The following is a 27917-nucleotide window of genomic DNA, read 5'->3' as shown; positions in this document are numbered from 1 at the left end:
TTCCACATGACACTGCCAATGTGGTGTCCTACACACTAACTACCTGATTCTCCTAGAGTTATGAGAAGGCTGGGGCAAGGAGTCCCTGGGAGCTCACCTAATGCAACCTCCTGCTCACAGCAGGACTAACCTCAAAGTTAGATCAGGTTGCTCAGGGACTGGTCCAGTTGAATTTTTGAAATCTTGAAAGATGGAGACTTCATAACCTCTCTGGGCAAACTACTCCAGTCCCAAACCACTATCCTGGTGAAGATTTTTTTCTGTATGTCCATTAGGAGTTTCCTTTGTTGCAACTTGTGAATGCTGCCTCTTGCCCACAGAGAAATCTGCTAACTTTCTGCTGCTGCTTTTAGTTGCTGACTATCTGGTCTCCTTCATATTCTTTAGGTCCAGCTACCCTTATGATCCTTCCCCCTCATTCCTCTGTGACTACTGCATTAGTCATTTTCTATTTAGCTGCTCAGCAGACATAATTTTCCTGAGTCCTATCACTATAGTTGCCATTCACATTGGTGTGATTCTTAATTCTGAACTAAGGCTTAGTCAAAGACTTGATAAAATCTGGGCTTGGGTCTGATTTTGCAGATGAGAGAACAGACTACATCTGTAGCCACCAGTCTTGAAATCTGGACTTGGACTTTGAACCCCTGATTTAAACTTCTGTTATTGAGGCACAGCGACAAGTTTTACTCCTACGGCACTGGAGACACAGGGCAACTTCACAAGTGTCACTGCCACCAGTGTATATATTGTGTACAGATAGAGAGATATAGCACGTAATCCAATAATTACTTTGGCCCAGTATGTGTGGGTGTGAAGATGTGTGGGCTCCTGGCTTGGTTTCAGGCTGATCTCTAATTAAAGACTGAAAGATTAAGATGAAAGCAATTGTAGTCTTCCTTCTTTAGTTAGAATGACCTACTAGTGTTAATTAAAACAGTCTTCAGGCAAGAATAAATTTGGCTGCCAAAGTTATGCGCTTCACATTAAATAAGTACATAGCTGGGTTTAAAGTGTGCTGAGCTTCTAGAGGTTTCACAGAAACCGCTCATACAGCTTTGGACACTCTTGTCAGAGTATTTTAAAACAAATCCTTTGCCCAAACCAGCTTCTTCATGTGCATTTCAGACATCTGCTGGCTTTTTCTTCAAACTACATAATTTGAGAATGAGTACCTGCCAGCTTGTCTTGGACTGAACCTACAATGTGACCTCTGGAGGATAAAATATCGCCAGGAACACTGGGCATCTAAGTAGATTATTCATCTATCCTTTCTATAGTCTCTGGTTACAAGAGCCCCATGGCAATAGCAACAAGAAGATAAGCAGTTGCAGATCCTGCACTGCTCTGCTCTTTCTGGGTCTGAACATTAAAATAACTTTGATAAAGGCAAATCCAGAATCAGATGGTTCATTTCAGGTTCAGTATCTGCCTCTGATGTTTTTAGATTGCTAGAAACACTGCCAAAGGAGGATCAGGCCTCTGAAATACAGGAACATCCTGTTAGACCTGTGTGTGTCCTTCTTAAAAGCCCTCCATCCTTCCCATCACTCATTTATTTTGCCTTAACTTTAGAGACAATAATTGCAGGGTTTTATCATTTGGGTCTTGGAAACCTCTAAGGATGGAGACCATGCAGTTATCCTGAGGCCCACATATGCCTCTGTGGGAAGAGTATTTCCCTGCCTGACAGATCCACCGCATGAAGCTCTTTCTCTCCCCTAGCGTTGCTCCTGCACCATATCCCACGAAATGGTGTCGATGGGGACTGCAAGTCCTTAAATCCCTTGTGGAATAACCTAGGAGGTGTCTATGCTGAGAAGGCAATTCGCAGACAGGGAAATCACTCCAACTTTCCCTGCTGATAGCAGGATTTTAATCAGGGCCTGACTTAAATCATTAATTTGCAGCCCTCAGGTTGTTTAAAGAGCTGTGATAATGAGTTGAGAAGAAATTACTATCCATTTTCTCTTGGTAGGACTGTAACAGCATGACCCATCAAATTGGGCAAAGAACAGGAATAAGCTTGAGAACAAGAGAAAGACAGAAAACCAGCTCGGAAGAAATAATGACAGAAGATTCCTCCACATATGCAAACACAAAAAGGTCAATTTAGATTTAGTTTTTTTAACATGATTTTATTGCTTAAGGACATTTGGCGAGATAGCCATAACATAAACCTCACGTCCAGTATTACTTGGCAACACATTTCCCATCTGGAAAGAAAATAAATTGGATTTTTTTCTTTGTGCTAATGCCACATTTTTTGGATGCTATTTTGGAAACTAATCAAGAGGTGGCTGCTCAGCACGCCTTTGGTTCTTGACGGCTTTTTAGTGCAAAATAGCCAGCAGCAGCTTTCTGAAGTCTCCAGAGGTATCAGATCGGACAGCTTCAGCTAACGACTTCTTGTACATTTGCTGGAACTTCTCTTTTATTGCTGGCAGGTCACTCTGAGGAGACACCAAGAGTCTCTTTAGAAGAGTGGGTTATGCTTTGTCTAATATGCCCCGCTCCAACCAGGACCCCTGGGGTCTGATTCAAGGTCCACCGCACCCAGTGGGAGGAGAAAAGGAGAAAGTAGGAGGTCTAAATTCTTTGGAGGACTTTCAGCTTAATGTTCAGATTTGAGGTAAGCCCATGTCAGATGTTGCAGTGAGGGGACAGTAGCTGTGAAGAGGGGTATGGACTTGTGTGGAGAGCTGTGCCCAGGCAGCCACTGGCATCTCTGATCAGTGCTCAGTGGTGTCATATGGGCACAGACTTGGTACTGGACAAACTTGCACAGCTTGCGGTGAGCTCCTGAGCCCACTCTGTGGTGGCAAGCAGAGAAAGAGGCACTTCTAGGAGTATGGCTAAAAAAGAATTTGTTTTCCACCCACAAAAGTAATTTTCTGGTTACTGCATGGAGGAGAATTAAATGCCTTGTCTCGAGCTTTCCTGTGAAAAAGCACCCCTAGCATGGTTCTGACCTTTATCACTGGGGTTTGAAATGTTATGATAATCGAACTGTGTCTTAACAGCAAGACTACCCTGGAGACTAGTTTCTCACACTGCTAATCATTGAGAAACATGATCTCCTTTCCCCTGTGAATGACTTCTCTACGTCAAGACTGAAACAGCCCTGTGGTTACAACCTACACAGCTTACAAGGAAGGAAGACTTAAAGACTGTGTTTAAGATATCAAATGTCTTGTGCAGTTCTGTGCTTTTTAAAATGACAATTATCTCTTTTGGCTCATTATTTTTCTTCCCTCCTCCCCATCTGTTTTTCCCAGTTGGAATCAGAGAGAATTGGCGACATATGTTTATAAGCAATTCTCAATTGGGGAACTGCTGCTTCATCATTACTTAACTAGGAATTTACTTTTAACATCCCATTCGGGCCAGACCACCTCATGGGCTTGTTTTAACCAGGTACAGTTGACTCCACTTGAAATTGCCTGCATACTGTCTGGTTTAGTTCTTTGGAAAACAGAAATAAATGCAATATCAAAATTAGAGCTGCCTGGGTACAAAAGCAGAGTGTGAACACTGATGTAATCGGGCTGAAATAGGTTGACTGAGCACATGACCTACCAGGACCCACTCCATAACCTCTATATTTGTATTTCTTCCAGAGCTGATGTAAGGCATTACAGGTTGCAGAGTACACTACCTCAGCCCTGGTCACAAGGATGCGAATCAAGGTCTCCTCATCAGTCCCAGCTCCTTTCATTGACTTGTGCAGAAGTGCAGCGAAGTAACCTGGGCAGTCTTTGGCACAGCTGACTAGAGAAAACAGTAAGAGTCTTCATTATACTTTTAATATTTACACTTTGTGATACATCTTCAATGAGAAGGAAATAAACAAAAAAGAAATAAAGGAAACTCTCTAGGGTTTGTACTCAGATGAGCTGGTAGGGTTATCATTCTGTGACTGGTTGGCTATCAGTATGCAAGGAGAAGTCTTGGAGTCTGAATGGAGACATAGATTTCTCCATGGAGCAATCATGTTAGACTATGAAATGATCATCACTGAGAACTCTGCCATTCTACAGTGAAAATGAAATGAATGAGAACAAGCATTTTCCCCTCTGGAGTTTTCTTGCCCATCTTTTCTTGGGGCAGCTGCTCACTCCACAGCTCACAGGGGCAAGATTTGGGAAAGCCCAGATCCAGATGGATAACAGCAATACCAGTAAGCTAACCAGAGCCAGGGCACAGACATAAATACTGGTCACAGTAATCTCCAGTGCTAAACTGCTGTCAAGGACCCTGTACATTTTTGTAGCAGCTGGCTAATGTACTTCTGATGATGCCCGGGCACCCACTGGAAGTTATCAACAGCCATGGCCTGAGGGGCAACTCAGAGGTGGCCACCCTGTGTTAGAAGGCAAATAACCTAGCTGCATGGAGAGGAGCTGTGTCTAGCAAGTTTTATTTCTAAAACCAAGGGGTCCAGATCACTGTTGAAAACTGGCTCTTTTCCTGCCAGATACATCTGCTCAGCTTAGAGCTATCTTGATGTTTCTCACCAGGCTGTACACAACAACCCAATGTCAGATCATGGCAAGAATTAGAAAAGAAAGCTCTTGACGCTTCTATTTTTTTTTACCAAGAGTGAGATAAGCCTTCTCCAAATCTCCAGATGTTTCGCTTTTAATGGATTCTTCTATCTCTTTCCCGCACATCTACAAGGACAACAAAAAGGAGCCATCAGAGTGGTTGTCTGTACATGTCATCCCATTGCCATAAAACCAGTATCAGATTTAGGATCCAATGGCAAAAAGCCAATTCAGATCCTTTAGAGCCTTTCCAAAGGACTAATTAAAGGGCAAATGAAGTTCTCCTTTGGTATAACTGCTCACAGATTTCCTAGCACCAAGAGAAGATGGTTATGAGGCCAGGTAAGGCACAACAATTAAGAAATGGCCAGCTTTAATCAAGAAGTTGCATTTATCTGAGGGCTTCTAGGACAAAGAAACTGCAGCTTCTTCTTGAGTGATGCCTAGTCAGGAGAAACAGTTTGAGCTTCTTCTAACCCCTCTATCAAAGGCTCTGGGAGGCTCCCACACAAATGAGATAAATTTTGAAGCTTTGCCAGCTCTGTGAAGTTTTGTCACTTATTGTCTTTGGCTTCTCAGGGAAAGTTTACAAGCACTGCAGTTGTTCTCTAGTTTTTGTATCATTCCGTAGAATAGGGGAAAAACAGACTGCCACTTCAAAACAGAGTTTAACCAGAATTTTGTGAATTTTGTGAACCTCCAAGCCTTTCACTTTGCTCTGTTAGGCCTATCAAGATGGCCCTACATAGTTCAAGATGCTAGTGGACTTTCAGGTCAGAGCTGGGAGACCATAGGCATAAGGTGGGAAGGGATACCTTCTGAGAATTTGGGCTTAAGCTCTGCAAACCCTCAAGCTGGTTTAAATCTGGCCCTCTTTATCTTTCCAAATGCAGAAGGACCCATGCTTACGTAGCTCTAATCTCGGGCCACTACTATTTCAAATACATGATGGCAGGACGTGGTCGATTGGTTTGGGCAACCTGATCTGGTTGGCTTTAGGAGTTAAGAAGCCAAGGCAACTTGGCTATTGGAACATTTAACTGAACCCCCAGAGTTAAGGCTACTTTGAGTGAGAGACTATCGGTTAGTGACTGGTTTTCTTCTGCCAGCAACAACCCAAAACTTGGATTGAGCTGCTAACATTTTTCCAACTATGGGTTCCTTATTGTGCTGACACTGAAATATAGCTTTGGTTGTTTTTTTTTTTCATCTTTAGTACCTAGCGTTACAGTTTTCTGATGAACTTCAAAGCACCTAAGAAAAATACAGGACTGCGAGCCAGAGACTGGAGGGGGCCCTTCTCCTGAGAATAAATGTCTCTGCTGAACTTCCACCTTGCTGCCAGGAGAAGGACCTTGGATCTCCCATGGTTTTGACTTTCACAGGTCATTTCCAGGTGAGAGGTCTTAGCAGAGATTGGTTCAGTTTCAGCAACGTGTAAAATGTCCCTCGTGGGTGACACAGGGAGAAGTAACAGATGGCCAGGATCCTACTACCTAATTTGTCTTATGCTTGGAGATAGAGGAGAGCACAGAAAAGTATCTGTACAGGCTACCTGCTCAGCGTGGCCAGAGAGGAAGATGCTGGAGATGTGTATCTGCCCAGCCAATAAGAGTGTGTGAAGCAGGGGGATCAGGATGAGAGACTGTCAGGCTCTGCTTTGGAGAAGGAGAGGAAAAGACCAGAAAAGCAAAACCGTGCTGCACAGCAGGAGTTTGTGAACCTGTCCCTTTGCTGGTCCCCCCGCAGAAGGGGAGACACCCACAGTCGTGTAGCTGTAGGAAGGAAATGACATCACAACATTTGTTTGACCGGATGTTGTATAGGTTGTGAAGGAGAATATGTTCTTCACCAGTGGAAGATACAGGTCTTAATCCCTATTTCCATAAGATTGGGATCCAGTTGTATAAAAACGTTTTACTAGATTCTTAAAGCATTTAGGAAGTTTTAAAATAGTAAAGAAAGGATCGTCTGCTCTACATGTCATTGTAGAGCCTGCAAACTACTCCAGGCCCTATGAAACCCACAGAGCGAAAGAGAATGACTCACCTTTTCATAGGCTTGAAAAGTAGCTCTCAGCTGACTATAGCTTCTCTTTGCTAAGACCACATTGAAAGCCAGCTCATCTGTTCCCCAGCGGCCTTCTCCTGCCTTAAAGATTGCATGTTAGTTTTTTTAAGCGCTCATTTATTCACAGTAGAGACAAATTCAGCCAGAGCCCTTGCTCTACCAAGCTGCAGCCCATGCCCCCCTGTCTGCTTCATCTCCTCATGCTGCCATCACCTCCGTGCTGGGTGTATTTAGTCACCCCCAAGGCAGCTCCTGCTGCGCCGTGTGGAGCAAATGGAGATTTTTTTCCACATTTGCACTTACTTTGTACAGATCTGTGGCATCTTGCTCAGCGAGCTCTGCATTGACCTGTTGGGTCTCATTGCGGGTTGCCTACAGGAGAGGACATGACAGGAAATAAAAAATCAAAACAGATGCTGTAGACATTTCATAGTGGAAGCGTTATCTCCAGGCCCTGACAAATGTTTTGCTTATAGTTTTGCTGCCACCTGCTGACAGTGCTTTATAATGGGGCACGGTGGAACTTGGAACAGTTTTGAACGATCTGTTGACGTTTACTACAGCCCCTGGTTTTGCTGGCTGGGTAGAGTTTATCTCCCAGTTTTATTTGCTGTGCACTGGGACCCTTACAGCATTGCAACTCTGATGCCTCTGAGGCAGGAAGGGACTATCAGGGGTGAGCAGCTGCACAGCATTAGACCATACCCTGTGGAAGCTCTCCTGCGGCAGATGGCCTGCTGGTATGCTATGTCCCCAAACTCCTTGCCATCCCATGGATGCTCCCACTCCCACCCACAGCCAGGACATCTCCAGAGCAGAAAAAAACCCAGAGGAAAGCCTGATCTGAGTTTGGAGTTGTCTTTCATTGAGGAGGGCTAGATCAGAGCTCCAGAGGTCTTTTCCCACCTGGCTTGTTCTTGGATTCTGCTTTCTGCCATTTTTTGTAGTTATTTTCCACTGGTGGGAAGTGGTAGCATGCATGGCCAGATGCTGGGGTAGGAATGAGGCTGAACTGTGCAGACAGAGCTGGGGCAGGATGGCCCCAACACGGCTTTTAGTTTCACCCGCAGAGGGCTGAGCTGCTGGGCATGTACAACTCCCTAGGCTCAAAACTGCAAACTCTTAAGAAAGCAGATGGTGTATCCCTCATCAAGCTACTTCAAGAAGGTCCCTGGTATCTGCAGTAAAGTGCTGAAGGTTTTCATGATGTTGGATATGCCCTGATAACTGCAAAATATTTTCCTGACTAACCTATGTGTTTGGAGCATTCACTAACTCTGTAATTCCTGGTAGAAATAAGGAAGGACTAATCTATGAAAAAAATCTGTGAAGAGTACGTATTTATAACTCCTGAAAATATACCCCAATGAGCTGATGCTTTCCAGAATGGGAGTCTAACTGTGGTGTATTTAGCAACGTGACTGTTAGGGCTTTAAAGATTTTTCTGTTAACTGAATCTTCTCATTTCTTATGGCTGTCTGGCCAAACTGGCCACGACATTGCATTTCTAGGTGTGATCCTACTTTTCTTAGTTATACTGTCTCCTTATGGAGAAAGTATGTTTTTCTTTATTTCATGTTGGTGGTTTAAACTAAAGTGTGTTCTAATGGAAAATATGCTTTTCTTTTGGTGAACGGAAAATTAACATAAGAACAATCTTTTTTTTCTTGTTCTGTATCTATCTGAACTGTAAATTCCTCAGCTGAGATGGAAATAAGATTTTGCTGGCTTTCGGCAGAATTCAGCGTAATGTAGCCATGACCTTGAGAAGGTATTCTAGCCATTACCCTAGTATAACGAATGATAAAACAATGCCATTGTCTTTGAAGTATTTGAATTTATAAAATTACTTCTGATTTTATATGAGCCCTTTAGTCACATTAAGAAGCTATAGATATAGAAAGCTTTTACCCTGAAGAAGGCCTTTTAGTTATTATATAATAATTATCTCATTATCACTTTACATATCATAATCACATTATTACAAATAGCAGCTAATACTTATTATGATTACCCAGGGTAGACAGGGTAATGAAAAGGGACTATCTCTATCATACGGATGTATAAGAAGGAAGTGCTCAGCCTTACCTCTAGCACAGTGACTAGTATCTTCTGTAGGGAGCCACTGGTGTCACTTTTAACATCAGACTCTAGATCCCTATCAAAGACTGTGGAGAAGAAAAATCTGTGAGGGTTCACTCAGGGATAAGGCTTTAAAAGAAGTTCTTTGAAATACAACACTACTTACGCCGTTTGTATGCCTCCTTTATGCTTACAATTTCCTAAGCAAATAAATTAAATAAACAATAAGGAAATTAATAAATAAATAAGGATTTTTCATTAATGAAATAAATTAATTATTTAATACATAAAGAAGTAAACAGCCCCCCAGCAAGTCAGTATCGTGTCCATGTTACTTGAGGTGTGGCAGACACGGAGGCAGAAGAAGCTGAATCCCCACTCTGTACTCATGCTGGGACTCACCGTCATGCAGAGACATGGCTCAAACCCAGCCTGGGTCAGAACAGCATTTCAGGGGATGCCTGACTCATGCGGGCACCCATCTGGTTTCACTTGCAGTTTGGCATAAGCTGGAGGACTTTTTGAAGAGGATCATGTTCCCATGCCTGTCAGGAACCACCTCAGAGTGGTCAGAGCAGTGCTAAAACTGCCTTTAACAGACACCTGGGGATTCCTCAGTCTTCAGTGTTGCCTCTGTGCCACCCATGGGAGACATGAATAGGACCAAGGAAGGAATTTGAGTAATATTGCTCTTAACTTCTGTAAGAGTTTCAGCCGTATTATGGCAACCTTACAGCTGCAACCACTGGCAACAAGCATTTCAGCTGAAGAAACTGGTCTGTTGCCTCCTCCTCCCAGCGGCATGGCAAGCTCTTTGCCCTGTTACCTAGGGAAGGTCACACACAGTGTCCCAACCTTATTGCTTCGTGTGCAGAGAATCTCAATTAGCAGAGCCTCATCCGTCCCAGCGCCCTTCATCGCCTTCCGCAGCTCTCGGGCCTCATACTCGCAGGGCAGGTCCAACAGAGCCAGTACAGCCTTTTCGAAATTCCCACTCAGATCTCCTTTCAGGACCTCTTCCATATCCTGTGAGGATACTTGGTAGAGTTAGTGCAAAAGCTGAGGTGGGATTAGAGGGTTTCTTAATTTATTTGAGGAAATTTCATGATGTCAATGCTTCTTCTGTGCAAAAAATGGACAAAAACATTAAAAAGCCTTTAGATATATGCACTTTTTTTTTGCAAAATAAATTCCCTAAAAAAATTGTTTCAGATTTGTTGCTGTTGAGACATGACACGGTGATGTGGAAGCAAGTTTCTTTAATGAAGTTACATAGCTGGGCAGCCTGGGCTTGATCTCACATGTGCCTCTTATACCCTTTATTAACACACACGTCTTCGCATGATTGGATTAGCTTATGCATACAAAAAACTTGTGAATGGATGATACTACTTTCCCGCACCGTCCTATATTGTCTGCCCACTTTCCATCCCATGCTCTTCTTCTGGGTATGGTCAGCAGGGGTCCCCAGCCCGCTGCGGACCCCCACACAGATTGAATGAAATGTTTGTCTCATCTTCAAATATCAGATGATACGAGTCACAGAATGGTTTGGGATGGAAGGGACCTTAAAGATCACCTTGTTCTAACCCGCCTGCCAGAGGCAGGGACACCTTCCACTGGATCAGATTGCTCAAAGCCTCATCCAACGTGGCCTTGAAGACATCCAGGGATGGGATATCCACATCTACTCTGGACAAGCTCTTACAGTGCCTCACCACCCTCACAGTAAAAAATTTCTTCCAAACATCTAATCTAAATCTATCCTCCTTCAGCTTAAGTCCAGTTTTGACTCTTATTTGTTTAAATAAATGCAAACTGGTGTTTTTAAAAGCTTAACAGGTGACTTCTCTCTGAAGCATAATGAAGAAATTCCCCGCTTTGAAAGAGCTGCAACAGAAAGGATCAAACTTACCAAATTTCTCTTCTAGTTTTGGTTAAAATTGACTTACTGGAAGAAGCAACAGATTTCTACAAAATCTTTTGGTGCTATGCAGTCAGCATTTTTTCCACCAAAAAAAGATATCAACCTTATGTGATATGATCTACTTAACTAAAAATTTAATAATGTCCCAGAGAAGAGCTAGGTAGTGTATGTACACTGAGAAGGATGCCTGCTGATGATTTATTTGAAGTCCTATCTGCAGTTAACTGTTTCCTGTATTGTGGGAAGTACTTGACAAGTTCGGAACAAAGAACCGGAAGCCCAGCTCTAAACCTTTTGTTCTTAAATATCCTCTTACACAATTACAAGTGAACACTCAATCCATTCAAGTCAGAAGCTGACATCAGTGTTGGAGCAGTTTCAACACACATACCATGAACCTTGTTTCCCAGAGCAGCAGGAGAGCAAAACCACGCAACTTGAGCTTGCGGCTCCTTCCTGAGAGATTTGAGCGGCCCAGGCGAGAAGGGTTGCTACATGCTCATGTACTTGGGATGTCTCATAGAATTTTCTTGTTTCTAATGCCTATTTTTATTACTCCTCATTCATAGAACTAAATCTACAGTATTTTTGTAACTGAAATCTTTATCATGCTTGCTGTCTTACATATAGAATGCTTTCAAGTTCAGTGCTGCCTGTGTTATTAACATTCATTAATGACTAATGAGCAAGTAGATCTTTAAGAAAACATGAATTTAAAAATAAGCTCTGCAGGATCCAGCTGTTTACCTAAATAATATGTTGGAAGATTTATTTCTCTTACATGCAAAATCATTAAGGTAGTCTACATTTCCTCCTCCAGAAATCAAGTGCCCAATGAGACTTCTCCATTTTACAATATACATTCTACTTTATCACTGGAAGAAATAAATACTGTATCTATTAAACTCAACAAAAATATAAGGATGCAAGGTCAAATAGTTCCCCTGAATTTGCATCAGGTCTGAGAGGGATTCTGACTTAAAATTTCCCTTTTACTTTAATTCCTTCTTCTGAATGTGCTGAAGATGAACACAAGCTGAATTATTTTTATTTCAGTTACGCATTATTTTCTAGCTCTTCCAACTTTGATTAAAATGCTCTGATCTGGTTGAGAATGATTTCAAGAAGACTCTGAGGCCTAGGATCAGAAATATAATTGGTGTTTTAGTAGATAAAATAAAATGCTGAATTTGAAACTATGCAGTGTCCTCCTTAAATCCACTATGCCCTTGACATTTTCAAAAGCAGAGGCCTGTATGCTATATTTTTCTGTGACTGGCATGTGGTCAGAAACAGAAAGGCCGTTTATTTGCAAATACCTTGCTATACAGAGCCTTGTACTTCTGTTTTATTTGTTGTCTCTGTGCTGATGTTCGACTTGACAAGACTTCAATAATTTTCTTTTCATCGGTTCCTGAAAAGGAAGTTGTACGTAGGAGTTATTTAATCAGGAATCTAATACAGAAGAAAGAAAATATGATCTCTGAAGAGAAAAAAACCCATATATATATATTCCCACTGGTGCCAGCTTTAGGATTTGTAGCATCTAACATTCTTTTGAGGGTATACATAGCTGCAGTCAGCTATTATACAATGCTTAGACCATAAAATAAGTTCACCATCTCATCTAGGTCAAATTTTGTCAAGGAAATTGAGTCTTCTGTTTAAGAAGGTCAGACGCTACTCCTAAAGTCACAGTTATGCCAGTGCCCATAGGCTGACGTACATATTTTGGTGGCAATACTTGTTTGAGCAGCTCTGAGGTATCAACCACCAGATCCAGTTAATTAAGTGTGCAAATCCTTGTGCTGACACAACAGAACAAAAGGCATGGGGTGAGAAGCCATGGTAAGTGAGGATGTTTAAACCAGCTTCATTAACCCACAGCCTGAATGTGCAGCTTGTAGAAAACGGGTTGTGCTGTGCACTAAATGGGTCTAGAAGGGGAGGAGGAACCAGCCTTCCAGGTCTGAGTCTCTGCTGGCGCTGTTTGATGCTGTTTTTCTTGGCAAGCGAGAGAGAAGTGGGAGCATGAGGTGACCCAGTGATGGGCACCACAGCAGCTGCTTCTCCCAGAAACCTGCAGGCGAAATGAACACCCAGCACCCCTACAGGAAAAAGCCTTTGGGCAGCTTTGAGGTGTAACTTATGCAAAGGGTGGAAGCAATGACCTTGTTCTTGTACTTTTGCCCTCAGCTATATAAACAGATGTTTGCACTAAACAAAGCTGCTGAAAGGCATTCATTATGTTTGTGCCTAAAGGCACAGGACTGCAGCAATGTCACTTGGATGCCCAAAAGGCACGATAGAGTAGCTATTGCGTTAATACAGGTGCCTTGGTGCACTTCCATCTAGAGGGGCAACAGCTTACCTCAGGCACTATTTCTTCAAGAAAAGTACAGAAATGGAGAATGAGTAACAGGACAGTCCTATGACCCTACATGTGATGGACACTGCCAAAATGCCCATAGCGTATAAAGGGGGTTGATGGCAGTTCAAAGGCATCAAGCCATATGTCAGATCTGCTGATGATTGTATATCATGCTGGTGGACACTGCCTCATGGTCTCCTTGTGCTCCTCCATCTGTGGCAACCACCTACTGGGCTTTATGCCAGGCTTCATCGCAGGCTCTCGGGAGCAGGGGCCAACAAGGGTTTCTGAGAAGCTACCAATCCGAAGGATAAAAGTACAAATTATATTTGCATTCAGTAGCAGCTGATGCGTTTTCTTCCCTGCATCCCTGCATATATCACCACCAGGTACATACAGGACAAGTTTAGGGCATCTTGTCTAGTTCTTCCTGCTTAGAACCGAGGCAAAAGGCATGGTGCAATTTTAGAAGGAAAAGCACTTCTACCTGACTCTCAGTAGGAGAGTCCTCTGGGGAACTGTCTTGTGGGGCCTGAGTTGATAGGGCAGGAACAGTTCCTAAAATTCATCACTTAACTAGCTGAATGTGGAATATACCAGGATTATACACTTAAATACATGTTTAGGGTGCAAATGCCTGGAGTGAATTAATAATTTATTGTTCTCTGTGCTGCCTGGCTGTTCTTCCTCTGCTGGGCATTGGCATCTCCATGGATATGAGGATCCCATGAACACTGAGGATTCCTCCTTCACATCAGTGCAGAGTCATTCAGCTTACTTCAAACTACTTTAGAAGATGGGAAGAAGCCAGTAATTTTGGTTAAAAATCACTGATAGAGCTGCAGTGGGCAATGATGAACATATGGAGGTGTGAATGTTTTTTACTGGTCCTTGAAGGCCTGGGAAAGGATGTACAATCATGACCTTAATCCAACCTGACAAGCTGGACCCCATGACTGTCATATCAGTCTTGACAGCTCGATATTCCTACTGCAGAGAGCAAATATCATGTCTATCCCAATTCCCTGGAGCCAAAAAATTAACAAAATAGATCTTACCAGTCTTTGAGGAACAAGCTGCTTTCCCTTCCTATCTATCTTAATTATATAAAACTTCATTGATATGCTTATTCTTTGAGTCAGCAAGTGACAGAAAGTATAAAGATTAGCTGAAACTAATTGGCACAGTTGTTTTGCCCTACGTTTATGCATATGTTCTTTATAATATTGAATTGCCCTTAGTATAAAAAACAAAAGCTTTCTTACCCGCTCCTTTGCAGGCATTATGTATTTTCTTGGCGTCTCGGTCTGCATCAAACCCATGATGATGGTGTTTATTGGTTGACTAGGAAAACAGAGACACAACAGATACACAAGAAACAATTTTGCATTAGTTTTCCTGAATGGCAGCAGTTTGGGCCAGGTTCTTGCTTGATCTTTGTTCATATAATATAAACAATGAAGATCATGTTGGACTTTGCCAAAATACTGTATCTGTCACCAGGGCTCCTAGAATCAGTCCGCAAATAGCTGTCACCACATGACACACAGTGCTGATCCTATATAATTTTGTTCTGCCAGCTCAGGCTTATTCAAATAATTTAAAGGTAATAACTTCATACTAGTCATCTTCATGCCAGATCAAATATTATCTGTTTGTACCACATTAACAATAGGCCAATATAAATGACTTACCTGATGCATACAGAACCATGCGCCATCTCTGCAGTGTGTTTGTAAGTACTGGGAGTTTATAATCCTATTCAGATGAATATAAACTGGTCCTGCAAACCTTTCTTGTGTTGATGCATTCATGCAAACAAGATAATTGGAGATAAATAATGTGATAAAGGTGGTGGTTTGGCATTTTTTTTTTTTTTCGGCAAAATATTACACATGGTTACCTTGAGCTAAATTTATCCCAGATAATAACTCGAAGTCCACACCCGCAGCAGCAGTTTACAGCCTGGCATATCAATGTAAACATAAAATGTGCCTCTGCCCACTAAGATGACAAGCTGTGAATCACAAGGGCTGAAATGCTAGTACACTTCTTTTATTCTGCTGTTTCTCAGACAAGGGTAGAAGAATCTGAGATCAGTTCAGCAATGTTTTAACCCTGTAATATTATGAATCAGATCCTTTACATGCCTAAACTCTAAAATAATACTGGAAGACAGGTCCTAGGCTCCTAAATGAATTAGAACTATATGCACACCGTGTTCTCAGGGGGAGGGTAGGGGTCTAAGTGGGCATTGCAAGCACTTTGACATTTTCATTCAAACGGCAACATGTGGATCAGGGTACTTGTTTTGCAGGGCTGCCAGGCACTGGCACCACCACTGTCAATTAACAGTTATGATAGTCCAGGGCATGGCACCCCCTCTCGACTAAATTAGGGGTTATGGCACCCCAGGGCATGACAGTCTGCTTTGAGGCCCTTCTGAAAATGCCACCATCCTTCTGAAGAGCAGAAGAGGCTAAATGGATGATTCGCCGCCTTTATCTTTTGGGACAGCCCAGGGCAGAGACAATTCCTGAAAGAAATTAGGCAGAAGATCATTCTGCTTGTGGGATGAAGAGAAATTAGCCACGTGGCTGTGGGCCATGCTTTGCCATGTATCCGCCTGGCTAGAGAACAAACTGATTTATTTACAAGTATAGATATAGCCTGGAAGTCTATTAGTTGGTATTGTTCAAAAGTTTCATGCTGTGATCTACCAGATTTGATGGAAGAGCTACAGCTCTGAATAAAGGAGCCCTTTGTCAAATAACCAAGAGACTTTTCTCAAGGAGAAACCCCAAATCCGGTCCCTACACTGCTTTGCCAGTGTTCTACTGTGACAGACTAAAGACCATTTGGGTACCTGATTTTTCTAAGACAATTAGCAGCTAGGCCGGTGGCTGCTGAAAGAGTGGTCAAGCATTGGAACAGGCTGCCCAGGGAAGTGGTGAAGTCACTATCCCTGGAGGTGTTCAAAAAGCATGTAGATGTGGCGCTTTGGAACATGGTTTAGTTGGCGTGGTGCTATTATGCTGACTGCTGGACTTGATGATCTTAGAGGTCTTTTCCAATCTTAATGATTCTATGGTTCTATGATAAAACTTACTGCTGATGGTTGCTGCTGTAGTGCAGCCATCTCACTGAAACTGAAAGCAACTTTTACAACCATAGCAATTAATAAGGTACAATAATGATGCAAAAATTTCTTTTGGTCTCTACAGCGCAAGGTAACACTTCCATTGCATTATCACAAGCTTTGCTTGCAAATGTGTATCCTACTGTATGTTCTGACACACACATGCTTCTCTAAAGCTTTCAAACAAGGTGGAAATAGATGTGTATAAGGAACTAATTTTAGTGGGAGGGTTTATTTAATGGTCTTCAGATTTCTCAGGAAGATCATTGTCTTTATCCAAAATGAACTTAACCGATATTTTTCTATTATGATAGGGTGTATGTGCTTCTCGTTTGATGGACTCATGTACAAAAGATACCTTTTTGTACAACATGCTTGAAAATAAAGCAGTTCTAATTTCTTTCTTCTCTTCTGATTGCTGCACTCTCATTTCTGTGAGAATAAAATTCACCTTTGTTCTCTGTAGTATGAAAACATAAAATGACAGCTAATCAGACTCAGCAGGTGATGAAGCTGAGGGAAGAGAAAAATGGGATCCCACAATACAATGAAAGCCTGTTCTGGATATACAGACCCAGGATGCAAATGCTGCATGCACAATGGGCCTCTTCACTGGAGAGCTGCACAGGCACGGTGTTGACGCAAGGAGTGTGGTTGTGGGTGCTCCTCAAGACATGGTTCAATGAGCATCAAGGCACAGCATTTAGGAGGATGCTTTGCTGCCTGTTCAATTGAGTGTACCCCCCACACCACTCTCTGTGGTGCCACTATAGTTTCCCCCTCTCCATAATACCAAGTTTAATGTGCAAAAGGCTTTCAGCACTTCAGTCCTTACTTTAGCATATGATTGTTAGCATTGTTTGGTAACGCACTCCTAATTACTTCTTGCACCTGTATCATGTATCCAAAGGGCACTGTGAGCTGGACAGACAGTACCCCTGCCCTTCCTCTGCACTATGTGAAAGCAGCTGTTTGTAGGAACAGGGACTAATATCTGAATGGACTAAATGACGGTGACACTAAGCTATCAGTAGTTTGGCTCTTTAGTGTTTGCATGCTTTTCAGATGATGTTCATGCCACTCATATGGTTGATCCTACTGTCTCTGTCAGGCAGCCAGTACTGAGATTATTCTAGAGTTGTTTGCGAAGTATTAATTTGCGAGAGTAAGAACCAGGGAAGTAGCTAAAAATCAGAAAAAGAAAAAAAAGGGACAGATCTGGAGTACAAAATACAGAAAAAAGTGCTAACAGACAAATGCGTGATTTGACTACTTTGTAGTATCCAAGCGCCATTCCAATTTACAGACCCCCAAATTCACTCCAGCAATATGAGCTGAGAACTGTTATTCCACATTTACTTGGTCCTGATCTGAGGTGGAAGATGAAATTGTGAGAAGTGAGAGGAAAGAGGCTTCGTCTGGCATTTGCTCCCACTTTTCAGTCATTTAGCCTGGACAGAAACATCTACACAAACACCCAAAGGCAAGGAGCTGGTTTGTACCTTGCTTTGCTTTACCCACCAGCAGTGCTGAGCTCTGGGTATCGCCCTTATCAGTCCCATGCTGCCGTTTCCACAGCTCTCACTGCCCCAACCCTATCACAGACGCAGCTGGTGCTGGCAATGTTATTACAGTGTCTTGGGAGTGTGATTTGTTCTGCCCTGGTGGCTGGTCAGTCATGCTCAGGCTTCAGCGCGTTCCTAACTCATAGGGGCAATAGGTAGGAAAACTGTAACACCAGCAACTGTAATATCATTGTGTCTTTATGAGGATTCATAAAGACATAAAGAAAAGTATTTATTTTCAAGGGAAAAATGAGGAAGGGAAGGGAGGCCTGTTTCTTAATGATGTTCCAGACATGTTTGTAAAGCATCAGAGTCTCTATTGAGTCAGCTCCACTAAAACCTCTGTCTTCAAATAACTCACTGTAAAACATTAAAAGGTGTGCCTGGGAGATACCATTCTTGTAGTACTGCATGTATTACTAGCATCAGCTTTACAGATAGGAAATCTGCTACTCTGCGTAAGTGACTGTCAAGGCTGACTCCTGAATCATCTGGAAAGCCCTCGTTAAAATTCACTACCTGCTGGGTCTCAGACTTGTGCTTGCCCACTGACACAGCCTTCTCACACAGGAGAGGGAGAGCTGTTTCCTAGGATCATAGAATCATTAAGGTTGGAAAAGACCTCTAAGATCATCAAGTCCAATCATCAGCCCAACACCACTATGCCTACAAAACCAAGTCCTAAATTGCCATATCTACATGGTTTTTTTTAACACCTCCAAGCCTGTTCCCATGCTTGACGACTCCTTCAGTAAAGAAAATTTTCCTAATATCCAATATAAACCTCCCCTGGTGCACCTTTGTGGCCGTTTCCTTTTGTCCTATCACTTGTTACTTGAACTGTACTGCTTCCTACCCTGTGGATTTTTGACAGGTGGCTTTTCCTGCAAGGGACAAATGCTAAAAGAAATTGATGTTTAATACCATTTGTAACATTTTCCATATGGGCAGAGTCACTTTAATATAGTTCTTGTTCTAGAGTTAGGTTCTTAGATTAGATTTTGGTAGTTAATGACTTACAAGTGTTACAGCAGTTTTGGTGGGAGCATGATGTGGAGTCCGAAATATCAAGTGGAGAGATTGCATACAACTTTTGCAGCTGGTCATAGGATATAAGGGAACTTGCTCTCATAAACTGGTCTGCTCTTTTACTTCATCTTCTTCCACATTTCTCTCCAACACTTTTATATTAATTAGTGTAACTAGAGTTCTGGATTTAAGAAACCCTCTTTCCACTTCCAGTCTAGCTGTATTCATGGCTATGTCTATTTGTTTTTTCTCCCACCAGTGTTCTTTAACTTAAACAGTTTTCGCCTCACTTAAGCGTATTTTAAGATTACAATCATTTTCCCTTGCAGCTTTAGCTAGAATTGCCACTGATTTATTTCTTTTAACTGTAGAAATGGTAACTGATCTAAAACTAACACTTCTACCTTGTTGTAAAGCCAACTGCCAAGTAGTTTTTCCTGCTGTAACTTACGTTTGACTTTAAGGAGGAGTTAAGATGAGTTTCTAGTTGAAGATGGACTGCAACACTTAGAGAGAAGCATTTGGAAACTGTTCTTTGATATTTCAGCGTGTGGAGCCCTTACGCTGCCCCAATAAACAGTTAAACAAAAAGGTCAAGAAAGACATGGAGGTGGAATAAGAACTCTGATGGATCCAAGGCATCAGTAGTTAGAATTGGTGGGATGTTGCAGTACATTGCAGACATTTCTGATGACAAAATCTAATATCTTCTTTGAGCTAAATATAATTAGGCTTTCAGTAGAAACAAAGCGCTCATCTGTCAATAGACAAGAGCAGAAAAAACATGCCAGGTAGCTTCTTGTATTGCAAAATACAAACAATGTACCCTGTCTGAAAATAGCTGATAATACAGCTGAGCAATCACAGCTATTTTTTAATTTCCATCATCTCAAACAGATTCCACAAACATGCTCAAGAACAGCAGTTTATAGAGGAGTACCATTAAGTAACAGAAAGGATAGCTGCTCTGGATGCTGCTGACAGTGCCCACCTGCTGCAGCTCTAACACAGATCGATGCTGATAATGTGCAGGGATAAATACAGATGCAGACCCTTACAATCAAAGCACTAGGAAGAGCCAGGAGGAATGCGGCTGCCGACCAAAGCAGTTGAGATGCAGGTTTCATAGTGATGGACAGAGCTCTAAAAAGGGCTGGATTCATCTGGGGATGTTGAGCAGTTAGTGCAGTCTTCATTTCTGCCAGGTGTATTTTATGTGCATGTCTAATTTCAAGCTTCTCTCAGGGTGCTGTTTTCATTTTTCTTTGGCTTAACAGAAATAAAAATACAATCTCAAAAGGGCAGCACATAGAAAGGGCAGACTGACCCAGCTACACTCTTTACAGCACCGAGTACTGCACATGAGTGGGATCTGGTGTAAAATTTAGGGCAGTATTCAGTTGTTTAGATGTAGGTATCTGGGGCCGTTAGAGATGCCATAGGGTAAGCTGCCTGCTGCCTGTCAGAAATGTGTGGTCTCTTGTGAGACCTGCATCTGTCAGCTCAGTGGGGATGTCTCACATGCCTGAGGGCATCTCCAGTGGTTATCGGAGGTGGGCAACCAAATCAAGCCCAAGCTATTTCACCAGTTTTGTTATTCTTCATATACATTTAGTTGTGCTCTCAAAATGCATTGGAGAAAAACAATATTTTGAAAAATTACATAAACCAGTTCTGTGTGCAACAACCAGAGCTTTAATTCCTCCCAAGCAGGTGAGCACCAGAAACCCCTCTACCTGGTTTACAAGAGATTTATATCTTCTGCATGTCTGATTTTGGTGATTCTACTGCTTGCTGCAGCTGAAGTGATTCCTGTGATGGGCATATGCATCAGTGTGTGGATTCTCTGGTGTCTAATAATGGTTGTGCTCATGCCTCAGTCTTTTTTTCAGGGAATATCTAATACAGTCTCTTCTCAAGATTTTCCAGAAACATACAAGGCACCTAATAGTTTTGAGACTTAACAACCTACTGTTAATATATAAATTGTCCAGTGGGTTCAAATATTTTTAGCTAAGCCCCAAACAATCCATAATGTCCCAAAAGTGAGCACAGGAATGCCAGGAAAAACAAGTAGACAAGTAAAAAAATATTGAAAACCTGTCACAGATGAGAAACTGTGGAACCTATTGAGATTTCTTGGTTTGCACCATGCACAGTCACCAAGTCATCACTTCAAAGGCCTTTGGGGAGCCTTGTCTCCAACTAGCAAACCTGGTCTCCTCCTGCTCAACACTGCTAGAGCTGTCAGGACTGGTTTGGACAAAGCTGATCTTGCTGTAGGCAATGGATAAGTGAGCTGACACCTCAAGGTGCCTTCTGATTCTATGATTTTCTGTATTCATTTTCTATGTGGAGAGCAAAATGTGTTTTGTCTACCAAGAAATGTCCTAAACCATCTAATCACTTCATTAGCATAATAATGACAGGATTAGGTGTTAATCTAATTAGTTAAATTGTATCTAATATGCTACGATCGTGGGAGGAAGCTTTTTGGAAAATCAGTGCCTACATGATTAATTTTTTATCAACATGTATATACTCAAGATTAATTATTTATCCTGGCAGAAACCATTAATCAGCTATAATGCAACTGGAATCCAAGGTTAACTAGATTAACAGTACTGATTAGAAAAAAAAAAAAAAGGCCAGGTTGTATTAGACCTTGTGGTTTTAGTCTTTCAGCATATCACACAGTGTACTAGATAACATCTTGTTAGCTGAATAAACTCCGAACTCCCTCCCAAAGGAACCGTCTTAGCAACAAACAGCCCAAATCTCATCACTCAGTTTTAAGCATTTCTTTGTGTTAAGAATAAAACTCCAACACAAACATAGGAGTAGGCTGCTGTATATTGATTCTGATCTATTATACTTCCAAAGGCAGAGTGAAAACTTGATGATGCCTTTGTACTTTACCAACAATTTGATTTATTAAAACTGAAATTTCCAGTCACAAATTTTTTTTTTTCAACCTGTTGTAATGCCACCTTAGGACACTTTGAACTGGGTCAATTTTTGGGTCGTAGCAGAAGGCACGTATGAGCATAATAAGAATAGTCAAGAGTTTTCAACCACTAGATAAGGTGTACTATTCTATATAATAATGTCACTCTATTTTAAAATTATGCATTCCTAATAGAAAACATATCTTCCTGCTTATGTTAGTTACAAATGCCATTGAGAGTGGAATGAACATCAACAAGAGAAGGAAAAGCCCTTTCAGCAGTAGCATCCAACCTACTTAGCAAGTGACATACATCTTTCACCCATGGCAAAGAGCCTTGAGGCATGGATCACAGACCTCAGAGCTGTGGGTGTGAGAGCTCTGGGAACCAGAAGGCAGAGCATTGCCCCTCCACCAGGAGCACCTGGCTTTGCTGTGGTATGTATGAGGGCCCTGGGGCAAACTGGCAAAGGGGCCAACTGGCCATGGAGTTCAGTGACTTGATGCTTCTTTCTGCAACAGTGTAGCCCTGGGACACTCACAGCGCTACTCCCGACGCTGTCAGCCAGGCTTGTATGGGGATGCATGTATTTCTGAGGGATAACGAGGTGTCTCACTCAGAAAGCTCTAGACCATCAACCACGAAGGACAGAAAAGCAGATGAAGCCCATTTCATTTCTGCGCAGGCACTTCCATGAGAAAAGCTTCCAAATATTAGAGAAATATGACAGAGAAGCAAAAGAAGCAAAGATCAGTTACCAGTAGGTAAGGTGAGGTCTTATCTAAATGGTAAAGGCTGTTCATGGGTGAAGATATCTGGTTATTAGCAGATGGTGGGTTCATCATCTCCTGTCATCTTTGCATCACACAAAGATGTTCTGCAAGGTTTCCTTCAGTGAAATTCAAATAATTTGGCTCAATCATTTAGGTAGGAATTTATGAGAAATGTAAAGGCTTTTTGCACACAGGTGACAGTAGATGGGTGCTAACATTTAAAAAGCAAACAGAAATTAATGGCTACAGCATGTTGGCAGTGCGACGGCATCAGCAAGCACAAGGGTTTGTGCTTTCGTAACAAAAAGATGGGGTTTATAAACACCTTTTTGACGTGTGTCAGTTGGCAAAAGCTATCTTAAAGACTACGTGTGTCCCGTCATTTTTGTTTGTTTGAACAATTTTCTCAGTCAACCACAATATGTAACTGGAAGATTGCCATCTGCCTCCTTGGCTGCTCAGCATCTCTGAATGTCATTCGCCATCTGCCAGGCAGGCTGTCACTCTCCTAAATCCTTACGGCTGTTTTAGGTCTAACAGCTGTACAACAGGAACATGCACTGTCAGGCTAGCTTGTTGCTGACAGTTTATTGCTATAAAGAACAAAATTTCTATACGAAGAATATATGTAAATCATGCAGGTTCGACTTCATTACTCAACAGACTTTGCAATAGCTTACTGATTCTTTACAAAAAGAGAGGTGCAAATAATCTTATTTTCTACATCTGAGAGTAAAACTGCAGTGACTAGATCCTAATAGTAGGTCGCATTTACTTTTTTCTTATTATAAACAAGTGGCAACAGTGAAGCAAATTTCTCTGCCAGGTACTTAAACTGCAAAATTAAAACCAACTCTCTCATGCATCACCCCTCCTGTTTCTAAGTATCTGTTAATATACCATCTCATAATAACTTACAGCTAATTTCTTATCCACTCAGTTTATTCCTGCTCATTGTCATGATAGAGAAGTCCGCAATGAAGAGAAAAAAGTTTGGAGGGGTATGTCGCATGGCTGAATTTTACATTATCTGGTTTCAGTTGTCCAAGCTCTCTCCTGGCTGGTGGAACTTCTTAATGCAGATTACATTTGAAATCAGGTAGCTAGCAGGGTACCACGCAGTTGGGAGTGCAAAAGTTGCAAAACTGAAGCTTTTATTTCTAGAGGGCTTGATTCATCTGCTTAAATACAGATACCCTTGAGATGTGCCTGGGCACGCAGCACCTGCATGGGGCTGGCAGAGGTGACACAGGGCGGACAGGGACCTGACGCCCCTGGTATGGCAGCTGAAGCTGAGGCAAGAAAGGATGCCAGAAATCTCCAGTGACACCATGCCTGTGTTTATTTGTGAGTCATTCCTCACATTACTTCCTTTTAATACTTATTTTGCAAATGTAGGCCACAAAAAAATGGCAAACAAATGGCTTTATCCACCAAGGACAAATTTAGAATTCCATGTATGGAATAATTATATTATTCTGGGTTGGACTTGTCTACTTCTACTTTATTGCTCACAATGCCTGGTTGGAAAACACATTGTGTGCTGGGCCATTAAGGATAACAATAACCAAAATGATTGGAAACCGGCATAGTCTGCATCTTTTTCAGCTGGGATATCAAACCTCTGATTTGCATACTGATACAGGCTAGCTCAAATGTTCTTATATCTTATAAAAAAATTTGCACTCATTTCCTCAACTATGACTTGTGATAAGGTTTGGTAATTTAACACTGATGGAACTGAACATTGTGGATGCCAGCATGAAAGCTAATATGAATTAAGCATACCTATGCAGGGCTGGAGTACACGGACACATTCTTTCGGAACATCATGTTAACTCTTTCATGTATTCTAAAGCTTAATTATTGAAAAGGAGAACTGGAAGGATGTTGCACCTCACCAGGGAAGCCCCAAGATTACACGCTTCTCCTTTTGGTTCCTTCATTCTTTTTAAAGCATTCCTCTGCAAGATGCATAATGTACACACCAATTACATTTTGACAGACATGTAGAATGGTTGTTACTGTACAGACGTTGCATGTTTACTGTCTGACAAACTAATTGTGTCCACTGAATTTGGAGGTTTCTGTGTGTAACTCATTTCCACCTCACAGTGTGAAGGAAGTCTCAAGATACTCCCAGGCCCTCTGAGTCACCCAGAGCAGAACTCATCAGTCCATTGTTTCAGTCAGTAGTCATATATAACAATAAAGGCAGAGTAATTTTTCTGGATAGTAGCAAGAGAACTTAGTAGAATATACTAAATGTGTTGTATACATAGAAGAACATCAGAGTCTAGATATATTGGATTTTTTAATGTTTTTGTAAAACATATTTGCTTGACCTGTTTACCATATGTAAAACATAAATCTAATTACCTTTGATACTTTTTTTTTTTCCCCCCACAAATGCATAATAAGTTTTTCATGGTAGATGCTTTTTAACACCTACTGTAGCTGCACTCCCAGGACAACCTCAGCCTCCTAAAACAAGCCACAAATATCCTGGATAAAAGGGGACCATGGAACCAAAAGAAACTGCCCCAGCTCTTCCCCAGTGTTGGGTGGCTGAACAAGAAGGTATTTCTGCCTTCTGCTGACCGTAGGCTTATGGCCAGGGACTGAACAAGAATTGACTGTCACTGAATATTGGTGTGCCAGTGGAAGAAACAAATAGTAATTGTTTAGCTTTGTGATGAAGTAATAAAAATCACACTGTGGTAAGTAATACTTGTACTAAGGAAACATTTACATAAGGATAGAAATGTCCATGGGCAACAAAGAGGCCCTTGTGATGTTTGTGAGCTTACAGCCAAGAGGAGTCCTAAGGCAGATATGTTCTCCAGGTTATACTTACTTTTTTACCTTTAAGTTCTCAAAGCATCTAGCCCACGTCAACTTGCCTTTTCTTACATTATAGAGTCCTCATTGGCAGAAGGCTTGGGCTGCTTTATGATGAGATGACGACACTCAAGGGCATCACAGAGAATCTCAAAAAGTAGTTTAAATTAGAACCAAAGAACTCGCCCACTGCCCAGATTAATTCAAGTCACAAACGGCACAGAGAACAACAGAATAACGCATAAAGAGTCTTCTTGGATTCTTGAGAGACAGAAGGTCAAAAACCAAGTACATAATATCACAACAGACAAAATCCATTAAGCTTTTCAAATCATCATATCATCAAAACCGTTCCTGCTACTCCCAAAACGTACCCAAAGCACCTTGCTTACAGCAGAGCAACTACCCAGATATTCAGGTGGACTGATTGTATTTACAGTAATTTTGAAGACAGCAGAAGCAGAGATAAGCTTGATGCAAGACGGCAAACAGAGAAAATAAAGACTTTGAGGATGTACATTCAAAAACTTTGATTGAAGAAAAAGCAACCAGATCAAATTCAGAGAACAAACAGCATGTGGAAATACGCAGATTTGGATCTGTAATGTTGCATCAGATGCAGCTCTTAATTGAGCTCAGTTTCTAAGAGAAAGATACACTTTAGAGCTGGTTACAATTCGTTTGTTGAAAGCATATTTTTTCATTAAAATTTGTTAGTTTTGTTTAGATTAACATGTTCGGGAAGATATTAATTTTAATTACAGTTTTAAAATGAGACATTTTGATAGAGCTGAAAAGTTCCATTTAACATCCATGCAATGGAACCTTTTCTTTGAAGAATGTTTATCTTTCAGTAAAAAGTTCATTTAATAATGACATTTTTTAAAAAAGCTTTAAAATCTAAATCCATTTCCCCAAATAAAATACCTCAATTAAGACAGATTATTAATTTGATATTTCTACCAGCAGAATTTGGGCTACTTAAAAAAAAAATTCACTTCTGAAATTTCAAAGGAAACAAAATTTTGGAAAGATGCAGTACTTAAGAGAACGAAACAATCCAGTTTTACCCAGCTTTCTAGTGTTAGTCTGACCATGAAAGAGGAGTTGCCTTTGTGCACTGCAGTGCCTCCCAAAGCCACCATATACCACAGCAATGTGTGCTGCAACACCACTGTGCCCCTTTCATCCTTCATTAAAAACACGCTTACTGGCTGATCTGCTGACAAACTGGTAGTCCCTATGGTTGGTTTCCGTATATCTTCTGCGAGTCTGTAAGACTTGCTCTGGAGGTTTAAAAAACACAATACATGAGACTGATGAACCTATGGCCACAAAACATGTGGTTAGGAGAAAGAAGAAACTGCAGCTGAAAAGCTCTGTTAAGAATATTTTCAGGCTGTTCCAGAAGTGGTCCTCTAACAGAGATGCAGGCATTTTTCCAAGCTTACCTATAGTTTCCTAGGAAAAAACACAGAATGATGCAATTCCCAGGTGAGTAACAGGCTGCATCATGGAATTCCATTCCAACACAGGCTCCCATCTCTTTCTACTGAAGCCTACAACACAAATCTGGTGCATTGCACCTACATCCAGGCTACCTAGTCCAGCATTGATCTCGTACAACAGTTAAACCTGCCTGAGATACAGTGCTGTGATCTTTCTTGCCACAGGTAGACCTCAACTGCTAAGTTTAAGCCTAAACTGAATATGAGTGTTCTACACTGGTTTCAGTGCAGCATCCACTGAAAGACTGTCCAGGGTTAGGACCCTCAGGAAGGAGGTGCCTGTAAACAACCCTATGATATGTGCTTTTAGGAACACATGGGGCTGTGTAGCAGGAGCCTTCTTGGCCTTCTTTCCTACACAAAGACAGGTTGCTGAACTGCTCACTTCTTCCCCATTCCAGAAGCAGCCAGGCCACAAAAGGATGGTATGGAGATAGGACCATCCATCCTTTCACAGGGAGACAAAAAGCTCCTTTGCTTAGTAGCTGGATCTTTGCGTGAAAGATACGGGCTCTCTGGCTTGGACTGGCCAAGAAAATGTCCTGGAGAGCTGGTCCAAAAGCAGCAGACACTCAGCATCTCTCAAGGTCTTGCTGAATTTGAATGAAAAAAAAAAGTCATGTACTATAAGAGTATAGATCTCAGAGAAACTAATGTAACATTAGCCTGTATCAGCAAATAGGCTGTCTGATATCGATACATATTGTAAAACTGAAGGTTTTCAGCATTCAAGGAGAAAATACACTTCTGAATTAATATTGCCTTTTATCCACTAATTTTAAAATTGGAGGTAAAACCCCACAACTTCTTCAGCACAAGCTACTTAACTCTCAGAAGTACTGATCATTCACAGATACCACACAAACTTCTGACAATCAGGTTGTTTTGAAGTTAAATATCTTTATGCAGATTTAGATATTGATTATTAAACACCCAAATGTTAGCCACAATTGTTTCAGTCAAAACTCGTACGGTAATTTGATGAAGTAAATCCTGACATCTGAATTTTTATCAGGTCTTTCTGTGAGCACCACACTTGGAGATTACTCCTGTCCCTACTAATCAGTGACAAATACAGCTCAATTTGGAAAGTATTGGCCTTTGGGACAGCAACATT

The 27917-nt window shown here is 41.5% G+C and overlaps 1 protein-coding gene and 1 long non-coding RNA gene across 4 annotated transcripts in view; one reads left to right on the top strand and one right to left on the bottom strand.

Moving 5' to 3' along the window:
- Positions 1 to 2316: 2316 nt before the first annotated feature.
- Positions 2317 to 27917, bottom strand: part of ANXA13 (annexin A13) — a 28249-nt gene continuing 2648 nt past the window's right edge. Inside the window, exons 2-11 of the mRNA XM_009560004.2 lie at positions 14263 to 14341; positions 11946 to 12040; positions 9555 to 9725; positions 8866 to 8899; positions 8706 to 8785; positions 6921 to 6989; positions 6597 to 6698; positions 4598 to 4673; positions 3659 to 3771; positions 2317 to 2453 (exon numbers count right to left, since the gene is read on the bottom strand). Coding sequence (XP_009558299.1) covers positions 2334 to 2453; positions 3659 to 3771; positions 4598 to 4673; positions 6597 to 6698; positions 6921 to 6989; positions 8706 to 8785; positions 8866 to 8899; positions 9555 to 9725; positions 11946 to 12040; positions 14263 to 14341 — 939 coding nt within the window. The 3' untranslated portion in view covers positions 2317 to 2333. The remainder of the gene's footprint in view (positions 2454 to 3658; positions 3772 to 4597; positions 4674 to 6596; positions 6699 to 6920; positions 6990 to 8705; positions 8786 to 8865; positions 8900 to 9554; positions 9726 to 11945; positions 12041 to 14262; positions 14342 to 27917) is intronic.
- On the top strand, positions 2462 to 26269 carry LOC128851245 (uncharacterized). 3 transcript variants are annotated; one of them, XR_008448527.1, is made up of 5 exons: positions 2462 to 2632; positions 3621 to 3783; positions 5764 to 5943; positions 21899 to 22115; positions 25372 to 26269. It is a non-coding gene; the product is annotated as an uncharacterized LOC128851245 (long non-coding RNA). The 3 variants fall into 3 exon arrangements; XR_008448529.1 differs by lacking the exons at positions 21899 to 22115; positions 25372 to 26269 and adding an exon at positions 10534 to 11931; XR_008448528.1 differs by lacking the exons at positions 21899 to 22115; positions 25372 to 26269 and adding an exon at positions 10229 to 11931.

This window comes from Cuculus canorus, chromosome 2 (assembly GCF_017976375.1).
Source record: "Cuculus canorus isolate bCucCan1 chromosome 2, bCucCan1.pri, whole genome shotgun sequence".
Classification (NCBI taxonomy): Eukaryota; Metazoa; Chordata; class Aves; order Cuculiformes; family Cuculidae; genus Cuculus; species Cuculus canorus.
This window is presented reverse-complemented; position numbering and strand designations above follow the sequence as displayed.